At 32.7% G+C, this 14,392-nt stretch overlaps 2 protein-coding genes across 3 annotated transcripts; both read right to left on the bottom strand.

The window, feature by feature from the left end:
- Positions 1–7,862: 7,862 nt before the first annotated feature.
- On the bottom strand, positions 7,863–10,231 carry LOC106720184 (60S ribosomal protein L23a). The gene is made up of 5 exons (XM_014514770.2): positions 10,137–10,231; positions 9,180–9,634; positions 8,577–8,704; positions 8,263–8,439; positions 7,863–7,990 (listed from the first exon to the last, which is right to left on the bottom strand). Exons 1-5 carry the CDS (start codon positions 10,165–10,167, stop codon positions 7,906–7,908), a joined length of 876 nt encoding a protein of 291 aa, XP_014370256.1. The 5' UTR covers positions 10,168–10,231; the 3' UTR covers positions 7,863–7,905.
- Positions 10,232–11,077: 846 nt separating this feature from the next.
- LOC106720334 (serine/threonine-protein kinase PLK4) lies at positions 11,078–14,221 on the bottom strand. Of its 2 annotated transcripts, none has more exons than XM_014514974.2 (4): positions 14,107–14,221; positions 13,857–14,015; positions 13,638–13,730; positions 11,078–13,334 (listed from the first exon to the last, which is right to left on the bottom strand). In XM_014514974.2, the coding sequence occupies exon 4, from the start codon at positions 13,236–13,238 to the stop codon at positions 11,211–11,213; it is 2,028 nt and encodes a 675-aa protein (XP_014370460.1). In that variant the 5' UTR covers positions 13,239–13,334; positions 13,638–13,730; positions 13,857–14,015; positions 14,107–14,221; the 3' UTR covers positions 11,078–11,210. The 2 variants fall into 2 exon arrangements, with proteins under 2 accessions (XP_014370460.1, XP_045533719.1); XM_045677763.1 differs by having other exon boundaries at positions 13,857–13,977.
- Positions 14,222–14,392: the final 171 nt, after the last annotated feature.

Raw genomic sequence — 14,392 nt, 5'->3', positions numbered from 1 at the left:
TTAAGAGAATAGCAGATTTCAAAAAGTGCTACAAGAAATCAAGAAAGTCAACAGTGGTATATCGCTATCTTTTACAGTTTTGTCACAATAATCACTTTTTGCTTAAGGCAAAGAAATTAAAAATCGTATATTATTTGCGCCGCCATTTTTTCTCTTTAAATGTTAATCTTTCTCAAAATAAGTGTGTTCGATATCAGGAAAATTCTATGTAGATTAAAATTATCTTTTGAAGTATACAATACAATTTTATTGGTAATATATAAATATAAATTATATATACTGTGTATACATAGGTCATATTACTGACATAGGTAACTATAGGTTATAACACTACCAAATAGTTATGATCACAAACAATAAGGGCTACCAAAAAAAGCGGACGTGTTTAAAAAGTTTTTACGGGACGAGACGTCACCGGGTAGGGTACTACTGATAAAACAGAAAAGATATCACATGCATATCATTTGCCACCCGGGCGAAGTCGGGGCGGGTCGCTAAACTCTAATATTAGAAACCATCATAAAAAAAATCTAGTAATAAGTTTTGAAAATTACACTGTTCTAAGACGTTATCAAATGAATGAGTCAGGGCTTGAATTGATAAATTTTACTTGCTTGGTCAATTTAGTGTTGAAAATTCCGGGAATTTCTTTTTTTGTGTTTTTCGTTTTACAATGGTTATAACAATTTTTAAAATGATGGTAATCTCTTAATTTCAGTCCTGACCATACCCAGTCCTTCAAATTAAAAAAATTGCACTTGACATACACCGCAGCTTGCACCGCGGAATAAAAAATAGAAAACGGGGTAAAAAATTATCCTATGTCCTTTTCCTGGTTCTAAGCTACCTGCCCACCAATTTTCAGTCAAATCGATTCAGCCGTTCTTGAGTTATAAATAGTGTAACTAACACGACTTTCTTTTATATATATAGATAGATATAGATAACTTACATGAATACTTTATGGACACAAGCTGACAATGACGCTTTCAGTATCCAATACCAAGTAAGTAGGTCGCTTACATCGAATCCTTTATTGTTTTTATTTTTAATTTTAACAAGTCACAGTCGCCAGTTACACCGTGTGCACGGAGTAAAAAAATATAATAAGTAGCCTATGTGTTTTTCCAGACTATGCTTTTATTCTATGCCAAATTTCATGGAGATCCATGCAACCATTCTGGAGATACATCCATCTATCCATTCATCTAAACATTCGCATTTATAATATCAGTATGATAATAAGATTTCTTAAATTCTGGGAAACTCAGCAGTGAATAAGAGTGGATATGAATATGAGAGTGTTTTGTTTAAAACACAGTCAATATATTACTACATTGGTACTTTGTCTGACATAGAGCATTATCGACAAAACATAGTAATGCAAGTAAGTAGTTATTCGATATTTATAACACTTTCTGCTAAACTCCTTAGAGTTTATACTTATAGTTTATGCTGTACCAACATAATCATACATAATGCACAAAATATAAACAGATACTGACGCCTCTCGTCTCGTAGAAATATATTAGTGATCGACAACCGCTAGCGCAGAATTTCAAATCGAGCATAAAATTGAGGTCGATGTTCCCCATGAAGGTTGACGACCCTACGCTAGGGTTATCGTTCGGATCCGCAACAAAAAATGCATATTGAAATGCATACAAAGCTCAAGTTTTAAGTGTGAACTCGACTACATAAAAACTGTAATATAAAAAAGAGACGTCACGGTAGGGAGCTGACAAACATAACAAGATCAAGATAGGATCGAATGAGGGTTTTTTTATTTTTTATAAAGAAATTAACAATGTTATGCAATCAGATTGCTCCAGAGGTCATGGATTTGGCGATGCTTTGTATAAGATGACATGTATTTAAAGTTACGCAAAATAAGTTCGCGTTCACGTTGCAAAAAATAATTAAATTGGCACTCTTGTTGATAATTTAATGTAATGCTCGACCACTGGCTAAGTATCTGAAAGGCAATCCGATCGGATGCTATGTTGTAAATTACTGTATACGGTGGCAACACCAGGTGCCACCTCGTCGGTACGAAGAGATTCCACAAAGTAGTGTACTAAAATTCGCTAGAGAGTGTCTTATTAAGAAGGCGAATAGACGAAAGTTGTCTTTTTTAGCATCCATTCTGTTTTTGTCACCTGAATGTGAAAAATCCCTTTTTGGAACGAAGTTCCTTATCGCGCGTTGTGAAAGGGGGCTAGACGGAAAAAATTCTTACGAAAAGTTGTCACGACACTTTTTGCTATATCACCATGGCAACGACGTGACAATATATAACGAAAATTCATAGAAATAAAATGTACTTCTTGTGAAGACTTAAGTTTTTTAATGCATAGAATAAACATTGGTTCCTTCACTAATTAATTGAAAGGAACTTCGTTCCATCCGGATGTCCCTTGACACCTCTCAAGTTTTTTTCCTTCTTTATCTCAACTCGCTGGGCCTGAAGCTTCTCTTAGAATCGACGTATATTTATATTTTAGTATATTTGAACATTTAAGCAAAATATAAAAAAAAAAAACATATTTAAACTAAGAGTAACTTCATACAACGATAAACCTATGACGAATATTATTATCATATGTAACTTTGTATTGGATAATATTTAGACTTGTCATGATAAATCGTTTGTTTTGTAGAATCATATGAAATTGCTACTTTAAGTGAGTTTCTGTGAGAGAATGTCCAAAAATTATTGTTATCTCTGTTTTTTTCAAGACAAATGAAAGGGATGATCGAATGTGAACCGACGCCACGTAATAGCTACAAGCAATTTTCTAATATTTTGCTACATCATCACAATGAAGGTGCAACTTAAAATTATAGCGTTGTCATCAATAATTGTAATTTTATTTATATTTGACTCATCCGTGTAATTTCGCACACGACGTTATCGCTTAATGTCTTGTACTAATTATAAACGACTAGCTGTTGCCCGCGACTCCGTCGCGCAGTTTTAACAATAACGAATAAGTACCCTATGTGTTCTTCCAGACTACGTTCTAGAATCTGTGCCAAAATTCATTAAGATCCGTTCAGCCGTTCTAGAGGTACCTTCAAACAAACATCCATGCATTCATCCATCCATCTAAACTTTCGCATTTATGATATTAGTAAGATTATTAATTGAAGAAACAATTCTGCAAAAATAAATTGTTGTTTTACAAATGCATATTCTGTTTCTTTTCATGTCAGAAAATGGGCACTATTTAAAGAATTCAGAATTCAAAATTATATACACAAGTAGAATTTCATTGCTACTGTTGTCATTAACGGCAATTTTCGCCTAATTGAACACACATATCTAGTGTACAATTGAGGACGTTTATTTCCTAACAAAACCCGTTTGTAATTTCAATTAATAACTAGGAGTAGTGTGATATATTTCGGCAATTTGTAAATGTAATATTTCATTTCTAGGGCATTAATTACAGTGCGACGTCCGTGATTCTTTATTGTCTACACATCCAATAAAGTATTACTTTCACAAAATATCGAAATAAACACGTCACTATGCAATTTGCTTTCAATTTGTTAGATGTATAAATGTACTGTGTTTGTAGTTCGTAGTGTGCGTGTTTGAACAAGGAAATTTTTGGATTTATTTTTAATAACTGTTGTGATGTTTACCTACAGAGTACAGATATGTGTGATGCAATGAGAGCGAGTGAGACGGTTAATTTTATTTGGATTGAACTACTAGTCTGATGATTAAGGTTTTTTTTTGGGCATTGAAGAAAGTTGACTAACTTATACTCTTTAAACTTGTACTCAATTAGTCCCCATGTCGAATTATTTAATGCTAAATATTTCATACTAATAACAATAAGTACGTTGATATAAAATCTTTGATTTACTGAACAAACTGACGAAGTGTTGCAATAAGGACAAACCAAAACTTGGAACAACACGCGTTGCATTCATGATAAATTTGTAATCTCTGTCTACCTCTGGGATATATGCGTTTCTTTCTTACTTTGCCATAAAATTTATACTATTTCAAAAAACAAAATTTCGTTTAAAAATAAACATCCTACATTATGAAGTATGTCGATTTTTTTATTATTTAAAGTCATTCTTGAACTTGGTAGTCGATCGTGTCAATTCATGATTATATTTGATAACACATTATACTTTTTATAATCAACTTGTACGTGAAATAGCTGTAGTAGATATTCAATACTAAATCATTCATTATCTATTAAAACCGAGGAATACTAATTCTAACACTAATTAAAATTAATAATAATAATAATAGGTTAAAGCAGAGCTGGGCATTAACTCGTTAATCCGTTAATCGTTAATTAACGAAGTTAACATTTTGCTTAACGGATTAGCTTTTAAGTTAACTTCAAAAAGTGTTAACGCTTTTGTTAACTTCCGTTAAACTCAACTTCCGTTAATAAAAGTCCGTTAATCGTTAAATTAGAAACTTGGAGACGTGCTGTCATTTTGTTTAAATTACGCGCCACGCCAGGTTCGTAAATTCAGCTATGTTAGGAGACTGTCGGCGACTCGAATGGTGAACTGATAATTGATATGTGAAGTTCGCGTGCAACTGTGGTGCATCAGTCCGTGAAAGACGTGACCAACAGGACAAAATCAAAAAAAGGTTCGAAATACTATATTTCATAACGAGTATATAAAAGCACGAGTATGTAATAGCCCACATTCCGAACGCTCTTCATCCCTGCAATACGCCACTTTTTGAGCAACTGTATTAAAACACTGTTTTACTCGTGCTTTTTCTTTAGCTTTTCCAAACTCGTGCGTTCTCTTTCCCAACTGTCAAAATAATGTCTATTAAAAAGAAAAAACCAAACACGTAGTTTTGACAAAAAAAAATCATTGCAGTTTTTATGATTCATGCAAATATTTCTAAAAAGAAGCTCCTAATTTGTTACAATATCAGAGTTAATGATTTGATTCAATGAATTAGGTAAGGTTTCATTTTATCTCATCTCATTAAATTTAATTTTCATTTCATATCAATAAAAATAATCTACCGAAGACTTCGCTGTTTGGCATAGTTCCCTTTGCCTACCCAGAGTGGGTGAAGAAAACAAAAAAAAACTCTGTTTGTATTCTTTTATGGTTGGCGACATTTCACAAACATTTTATTTAGTTGAGTTTAATGTGTTTTTATTATAATATTAAATTGCTTCATTTTTTCGCAACTGTATTTAGAATAGTTGTTTAGTACATGGGCGGAACTGTCATTACAACTTATTCCAACTGTGAACCCTCACCTTCGGCTGCGCCTCGGCTCGGGTAGACATTTGTCGGAACTCTTTGCAATGACAGGCTTTCTGCACTCGTAATGAAATATACTATAATGCATTCATACTTGTCTCTTATACTAATGTTTTATAGAATTAACATTAATTTTTATATCAATAAAAATTAATTTTATTTTAATGAAAATTAATTTTCATAAATAAAATAATCAAATTAATATTTTAAACAAGTGTCGCCACTATAAGTGTGAAATTAGTATGTATAATTTTGGTATGGTTAACTGTTAACGATTAACTTTAACTTGCGTTAAATTTTCCAGAATTTAACGCTTTAACGATTAACGAAGTTAAATTTTAAATTAACGAATTAACGATTAACGAAGTTAACTTTTCGATTAACTGTGCCCACCTGTGGGTTAGAGTATTGGTATTGGTGGTTAACTTTAACTGCGAAATTATATAGGACTAGAAGTTGCCTGCGACTTCGCCCGTGTTGAAATAAAAAACAAATTAGTAATGAATATAGCCTATGTAATCATGGATTAATGTAGCTTCCCAACAGTGAAAGATTTTTTTCTGTTCAGTAGTTTCGAAGCCTGTTCAGCGCAAACAAAACAATCAGTCAAATTTTTCCTCTTTTTTATATTAGTATCGATAACACAGAACCGTAATTATTTTACTTAAACAATTTTAAAACAGAAAATTCTCGATTAATTAATACAAATATTATACAATGTGAACGAAATTAACCCTCGACCTACATAACATTACATCGATCAACTTGGCATTGGCGTAATTGTACGTTTGCGCATTTTGACGAATGGTTTTACATTAAAAAAATCAATGCACTTACGTCAACGGGAACTACTTTATGTCGAAACGACATTATTATTCAATTGAATAGAATTAGGGATACCGTAACCGAGGTGCGAGTACGTTGACTTCGGAGTCTTCTTGCCTACATCCATACTGATCATAGTTTTGTAAATTATACAGTTCGTGTATTTTCCAGCATTGTATTTGAATTGAAGTATTTTTTACATTCAAAGTAACTACAGTTTCTGTAGCTTATTTAAGTAACAGCTAAGTATAGATTCGAATAATAAGATATTATTTAATTCATCGTTGAATTACAGGCTCTTAGGACAAGTTTATCTTACTAGGAAATAACGTTGGCCTAAGTCGGACTTGGCTTTATTTTTTTAAATTGTTAACAATTATGCCTCACGATTATCACTGGCTTGGATAATAATATCGCATCATAATAGCTTCCTTGATCGTGGAGTAACACATATTTGGAAGAACGTCGCAATTAGAAATCACCACACAAACAAGTGACCACACTTCTAAGTAGGTTAAATGTTCGATTCATACAAATCACAGTCATATCACATATGCAGTACTCAGCTCTGTAGCACAGCAATAATAGTACAAAACAGACAATTATATTTTCCAATATTAGACTACTATTTAGCAGCTTATATTGTTTCTTTTTTTAGAAGGTGTAAACGAGTATCTTGTCGCGTAATGTTAAATGATTTAATTTAATGCTCAGGGATATAAGCAATGAATGATGAATTTCAGCTTCTCAACCCTTTTTTGCTAGAAGGATACAACGTCTTAACTATTAGAAAAATGTGTCCAGTCTACATATTGATGGCTCCTACGTATAAGGGCCACTGTGCAAATTGAAAACTTTTCAGGAGAGGCTCTCAAAGTTTCGACCAGAAAATAGGCCGTATAGGCCCTTTTACTTCAGCAAAAAAATAACATTTACCTACACCTGTACATGTGTATTTTGTTTCGTGCATGTTGATATTTAAAATAAGAGGCAGCTTTTAACACAAAAATACCAATTTGTAAGTTCGGCCCTTATACATCGACATACACAAACTTAAAAGTAACCACGGAGCAGAAATTTGTTACAGGCTCACATCACAGCTGCACGTTTTAAAATTTAAAAAAATGTAAATGTATAGCTACGATCTAAATTGATAGTCTAGTTCACAATATTACGACAGTTTATGCGTATTTATTTAATTCTTCGTACGTTTTAAGACGTAGAAAATAAATGGACTTATTCAGACTTCTATTATTAGGTATTACTACCACGTATTTAGTATTTACTCTGCAGTCTGAATACCGGCCGTGCAAAAGTTAATAAAATTTAATAGTTTATTTTGTAATTTAGTTGTAGATTTTGCTCGATTGATTTAAAATAATTAAGGTTAATATTAGTGTAGCGGCAAACCATGAGTTAGTAGAAATTATTGTTTTCTGAATAATTGTTCTAATAAAAAATCTATTGATTAAATTTTTTTTTACCATTAGAAAGTTACAATAGACCCCAAAATGTAATTTGAAACATTAACAAAACATTTTGTTTCACAACTGGGAGTATTTGAGACATTTATGTAAGTTTACTAGCATTTGCCCGCGAGTCTATCCGCGCTGACTTAAAAACAACGTAATAAGTAGCCTGTGTTTTTCCAGACTATATTTATACCAAGTTTCATAGATCTGTTTAGCCATTCTGGAGATATCTTCTAACAAACATCTAATGCATCCATCTAAACATTCGAATTTATAAAATAAAACAGAATAGTTTTTGTATGTTTTGTATTCTTAGAAAATATGGTACATATGCTTATATGATTCCAATCTTGTTGGCAACATCTAATGCGTCGTAGTCTCTCGCGAGTCGCACGTACGCCTTCTTTTTGCCATCGGGTCTGAAATTAACATTCAATGCTATAGTTTCTTGTAATAAAATATATTATCTATAACATTGACATAAAGCAATCAGTAGTGTGTAAATTTTCTTTCATTCTAAATCAATGAGATTCCCACAAACGTTTCATCATGAAATTTTGCTATTGTATAAGAATTACAAATTACAATAATTGTAGTCTACTTTTGTCTTACAAATTGATGATTGAAACATAATTATATATGAACAACAACCAGTTGAAAGGTAGTGAAAAAGAAGTGGAGTTTAACCAACCTGATCAAGGTGTTCACTTTAGCCACATTAATGTCATAAAGTTTCTTGACTGCAGCCTTGATGTGGTGCTTGTTTGAGCTGGTGTGAACAATAAACACCAATGTGTTGTTGTCCTCAATCTTCTTCATTGCCGCTTCAGATGTCAATGGGAACTTTATGATGTTGTAAGCATCCATGCTGGAAAATTCATTATAACATTTCGTTTAAAGTACATAATGAAAGTTAAATGTTTTGTTCAAGAATCTATCAAAAATACAGCATACTTAATGTAAAAAATATACTATAGTATAAAGTGAAGAAAATTTAAAACTTACCGATTCCTTCTTGGTAATGACCTCCTAGGATATTTAGGTTGTCTCGGGGGTTCAAAGGTCTTAGGCCTGCGGAAATGCACAGATGTGCGGATTTTTCGCACGCGCTTGCCATGTTCTCCTTTAACTACCTGAAAGGAAAAATTTTTACTAATCAAATGAAATGGCAGCAAATAATATAAACATAATGAGAATTGTTAGAAATATTTATATTAACGGAACATCCAAAAGCTTTGTAAATTAAAAACAAAACAATAACAGCATTAAATAACAATCAGTGGTAGAGCAACAAAATTTATTGGGTGAAGACAAACATGAAGTGATTCCACTTTTCGTCAGATGAGTTTTCGCACCAGATGGCCACCAAATTTAGTCAAAATTCTATTCCCACCCTATTCTTTTAAGAAAAGATGGTAAGAGGAATCAGAGAGAGGGACAAAAAGGAATGGGAACTATATTCTTTCTATGCATCCCCTTATGATTAAGTTAGGCAATAGACATCTGCAACTGCAGATGTCTACGGGCGATGATCCCTTTGCTATTCTAGCGAATTCAAGTGGCCACTTGCTGTTTTTACTTTAAATGAAAAAAAATTAAAGACCTTACCTTTCTTTGAGCTTTAAGAGCCTTTACCACAGGCTTTACAACTTTCTTCTGTCCCTTGATGCCGGTCTTCTTAGGTTTAGGTGCAATTTTCAATTTAGTAGCAGCTGGTTTAGGTTTTGTGGGCTTAGTAGCAGACGCGGCCTTCTTAGCCGAGGGCTTTGCACTTGACTTGGCCTTAAGAGCAGCAGCTTTGGCAGAGCCTGGCTTAGCTGTAGGCGTGGCCGTAGATTTTTTCTCAGCTGGCTTAGCCGCAGGAGCCGCAGCAGGTTTTGCTGCAGCAGGCTTAGCTGCTGCGGGCGCTGACTTAGGGGCGGCAGCCTTGGGCGCTGGAGCAGGAGTTTTAGCTGTTGCCGGCTTAGGGGCACTGCTCGTTGAAGCAGCGGTGGCGGCCTTAGGAGCAGCTGCTGGAGTTTTAGCAGTTGCAGGCTTCTTCTCAGCGGGTTTAGACCCGGAGGCTAAAACGGAATTCTCGAATGAATGTTGTTTACAAACGAAATTTAATTCACGAAATATATTGTTAACATTCGTTAATAAATGTAACGTTGCGATAATAAAGTAGGAGAGAATACTATTTAAGACATGTGCCAATAGCATTAATATTACTTTTAATAAATCGCTTATCTTAGAACATACGTTTTAGAGGTTACTTTTGACATGTATTGGTTTCCATATATAACGAATAACGTTTTCAAATAAATACTAATAAAGTACAATAATAAAACAATCTTATCATACAAAACCCTCACACATAAAGTAAAGAATGCAATAAATAAAATAAAGACTAAAACAAGAAAGACCATACCGCGTGGCCCGAAAGTTGTCAATGTTTAATTTTTTATAATAAATATTTCCATACCACAATTATTTACATTTCAAACACAGTGCACTTGTTTATAATAAAATTCATGATATTTTAACTATTTCGACATTTATATTCAAGGAAACCAAACAACTCACCAGATTTCTCGGGCTGCTTCTTAGGAGGCATCGTGACAAAAAAGATGGATGCCTCTTAGAGTTGCCACACAATAAAATTTGTTAACTGTCTTGTAGTGTGCTCACAGCAAAAAGACTTTACTACTTTAACAAAAATAGTAAATTAAAAAGAATTATTTTTTCGAAAAAAGAGTGTAATTGCTCACATTTTAAACTTATCCACGGCGTATATCATAAAAATTACATTTTTCAAAATTGAAAATAACTAAAGTAGCTAAAGTATATCTGACGCAGTCGTATTGTATAAATAGGCGTTTTAAATTTGATGTAGGCTTTTTACATAAACTCGGCGTAAAAATCCTAACAAAAGCCGGTCAACCGTTTATTTAGGCCGGACACGCAATTAAAAAGCCTACCTATGTCCGGCTATATCCGGACGCCTGGCAACGCTAATTGTGACCACGAGACTGCTTTTCTCATAATCATCAATCTAGCCTTAATTGATTCATGACATTATTTAACATGTTACAAACCAAACTATGCAGTTTGATAACGCCTTTTTATTTCCTTTAAAAAAATGCCCTTAAAAGATCTATTAAAAATGCGATATGATTCGCTATTACCTATCTTTTTTAACCACTGCTCATTACCTTCTATTTTTTCATCAGGTTCTATGGACACCTTAGCATTTTTTAGGTGTTTGAATAATCTTATCGATTCTCTGTTCCGGTTTTTAATCGATAGTTTGTTGTTTAGGCATAATATTAAATGACGCGGCAATATTCAATTTGCCTACTGCCTAAGGCATTTTATATAAAGGCGGGTTTATGTAAAATTAAATCACTTATTTCTTGAACTTCCTTTTTTATTTGTCAATAATTACGTGCACGTAAAACTTAAAAAATTTATTATAGTGACGAAAATACTAAAATAATTAAAAATGTATTGAAATACATTGGGGTTCATTACTTTAGAAAGATGGACACTAAGATTTAAACATTTGCGAATCATTAATAAAAAAAAAATAGTCTTATGTATTTCTAAATTATACCTACTTTTCAAAAATAATTAAACTAATATTGTTTAAAGCTTAAATTAGGAGGAATCTATGCTTTTTGTTTGACTAAAACCAGTTGTTCTGCTGTTTGTTCTGTGAAATGACCCAATATTAAATACTGGCGTGGTAAAGTTTTTACTTGCAGTTTCTGGTACATTTGTAGCTGGGGTTAAATGCACTGGTCTTTTACCAATGATTAAAGGGAAGCACTCATCTGGAATACTGGATAAGGCTAACTGTATTCTTTTCATGCGATTGGAACATTCCTCGAAATGATCAATTAGATACTTCAGCTCTGGAGTTGCTGCTAAATTAGTATGAGTTTTTAGATTTTTGTCAATAACTTTCATACCTTCAGTAGATGTAAATGTGGCTTTCTCCCCAGAATAAAAGAAGAGATCAATATCAGTTCCATTCTCCATGAGCTGACATTTAGCTAGCGAAGAGTAAAGTGTTATTTTCGGCGTTTTAGCCTTTACCAGATCAACAAAACGTGATGCATATAGATATTTTTTCCAATGCTTTTGAGGCAGGTTATGATATGAAAATACTTCATCAGGTGAGGGATCATGTTCCATGTAGCAATTTGCATCTTTTTCTTTATCTACAGAGTAAATTATTATCTTCATACCATCTTTAGATATTTTGCAAATTTCAACAACTTTTTCCTCTCTATTTTTTCCCTTTTTTTTAATAAATTCTACACTGACCCCTGAGGGTTCTATTTTTAATATAGCATTTCGAGTACGATGCGAAATTGTCGGTAATCTTTCGGAACAAAGTGGTGGGACACTTAATGAATTAGTTTTAACAACACATTGTTTTACCATATTTTCTTTATTTTCTTCGATGTTATAAGCTTGCAAATTGCTTTGTCCAGGACCCATATTTAATTTTTTTAGACTATCAGCCAAGCTTGAAGTACTGCCATTTTTCTTTGTTGAATTTAATATATTATTTTCTGCCATATGATTTCTTCCATCAAGCAACTCAACTGATCCTCTACTATTAGAACAAAGTTTATTACTGCACTTATTACTAAAGGTTGATACTGATTCTTCATTTTGTCTTCCAGAAAATACTTCATATTGTTGGTTGTTTTCTAAATAGTCCCTGGGCAAGAAATCTTCATTACCTTTATAGACACCTAAATATTCTGAAGTTTTAGTAGATTCAGCTCTTATTTTTGCACTGTGTTGTGTGCTATGCATTGTTGTTAAGAATCCAGAGTCTCGTGATAAATCTTGTTTGTTGAAATTCATTCCATTAAATATACTGTTAAGAAAAGGATGTTCCATTATTCCTTTTAGTGTTATTCTTTTGGTTGGATCTTTACACAGAAGTTTTTGTAACAAGTCTTGTGCCTGCACTGATAACTCAATGGGTATTCTATAATCAGCATTAATAACTTTATTAAGAGTGGTTTTAACATGTTGAGTATGGAATGGCGGTTTCCCCACCAACAAGGTATACAGCATACAACCTAGTCCCCAAACATCAGCAGGTAATCCATGAAATTCTCTTGATGCTACCTCTGGAGATATATAATTTGGTGTTCCACACATTGTGACATGTTTTTCATCTGGTCCATTTAATTGTGTTGCTAAACCAAAGTCAGCTATTTTTACATTCAAATCTTTTGTCAATAGTAAGTTATTCAATGACAAGTCTCTGTGAATTATATTGTGAGTATGTAGGTACATAACTCCACTTAGGACTTGTCTAAAAATATCTGCAGCTGCTTTTTCCGAGAGACCATGGGTTCCTAATTTAAAGTGCTTAGCTAATTCACCATTATGTGCCAATTCTAATATTAAATAAACATAATGTGCATCTTCAAAAAATGTATATAGTTCTAGAATGGCAGGGTGCTTTAAGCGAGAGTGAATGGTGACCTCTTGTCTTACACGACCTATCATACCAGCGCTCGCCATGAGAGCCTTGTCTATCATTTTGATAGCAACAAACAATCCTGTTTTCCGACATCTTGCTCTATATACATGTGCAAATCCTCCTTTACCTAAGTGCTCTAATAATTCATAATCTTCAATTTTTTCTCCAAACATTATAAACTCACAAAATATTCTTATATTGTATTAATATTTTCAGGCATATTCGAAAAGCATCCATTATAATCAGGATTGCCATTATTTCTGGGTATACTGAAAATAAAAAAAAGGATTGTTCAAGATAAAACTGATTAGTACTTAAAAATGACCACCATTAGAATCAGCAGATTTGTAGCCTTTGTAGCTAATTACAGAACTAAAGTCATGTTCTTGGTAAAAGTTTAAATAGTAAACCTCCTTCAAATTAGATTAAATATGTTTGTATAAACAAACAATTTAGATTTACCAAGTGTAAAAGAGAAATAACATTGACATCAATCACCTCCAAGTTATTGTTTTTAATACGGTGCAAATTAGAATGAATACAATTATGTATATAAAAAGTGTGATATGTACCTTATTCACTATCCATTTGGCATCCTCAATGCTTTTTGCTATTATTTCTTTCACTCTTTCCGGATCACTTTCGGATTTATGTTGCTTATAACTCTATAATAAATTACTTAGATATTATTCAAGCCACCTTTAAAACATAAGCTTTAAAACATATACATCTTATTTAAATGTTTCTTTGGATATATTGGTTTAGCATTAGCAAAATGTAATTTCTCTTACCTGTTTTATAGAAAATTTGTAATGTTTACATGCATCTGGGGGCAATCTTTCACATTGACGTAATAAGTATTTGTACAATTGCAAAGATGTCATAACAAACTTTGGGTTCTTTGTATGTAACCTCAAAGAAGCACAAATAAACATTTCATTTAATTCAACCTAAAATCCAAGTAGGTATAATCGTTAATATGATAGCATTAAAAACTTAATTAATCTTTAAAAAAGCAATTTTAAGTAATTAAAAGCTTACTTATAACTTGGCAAGATTTTTTCAGGTTTCAGACAGCACAATATTACGCAACTTTTGCGAACTGTATAATTATTATACCACAGGAGACGTGATGAAATATACGGTATGCTGTAAAATTATAAGATTTACATAGGTATTAGTCATTGAAAATAAAAAAAATTAAAACTAAAATGCACTTCTATGTATTGATTCAATGACAGTTTCTTTGTAGTTAGTAGTCTGTACTTCAGGTAGTTTTTATCTGTGGTTACTCACAAAATGATGTGTGTCCCTCTTGCAATGCATT

This window comes from Papilio machaon, chromosome 4, assembly GCF_912999745.1.
Source record: "Papilio machaon chromosome 4, ilPapMach1.1, whole genome shotgun sequence".
Classification (NCBI taxonomy): domain Eukaryota; kingdom Metazoa; phylum Arthropoda; class Insecta; order Lepidoptera; family Papilionidae; genus Papilio; species Papilio machaon.
This window is presented reverse-complemented; position numbering and strand designations above follow the sequence as displayed.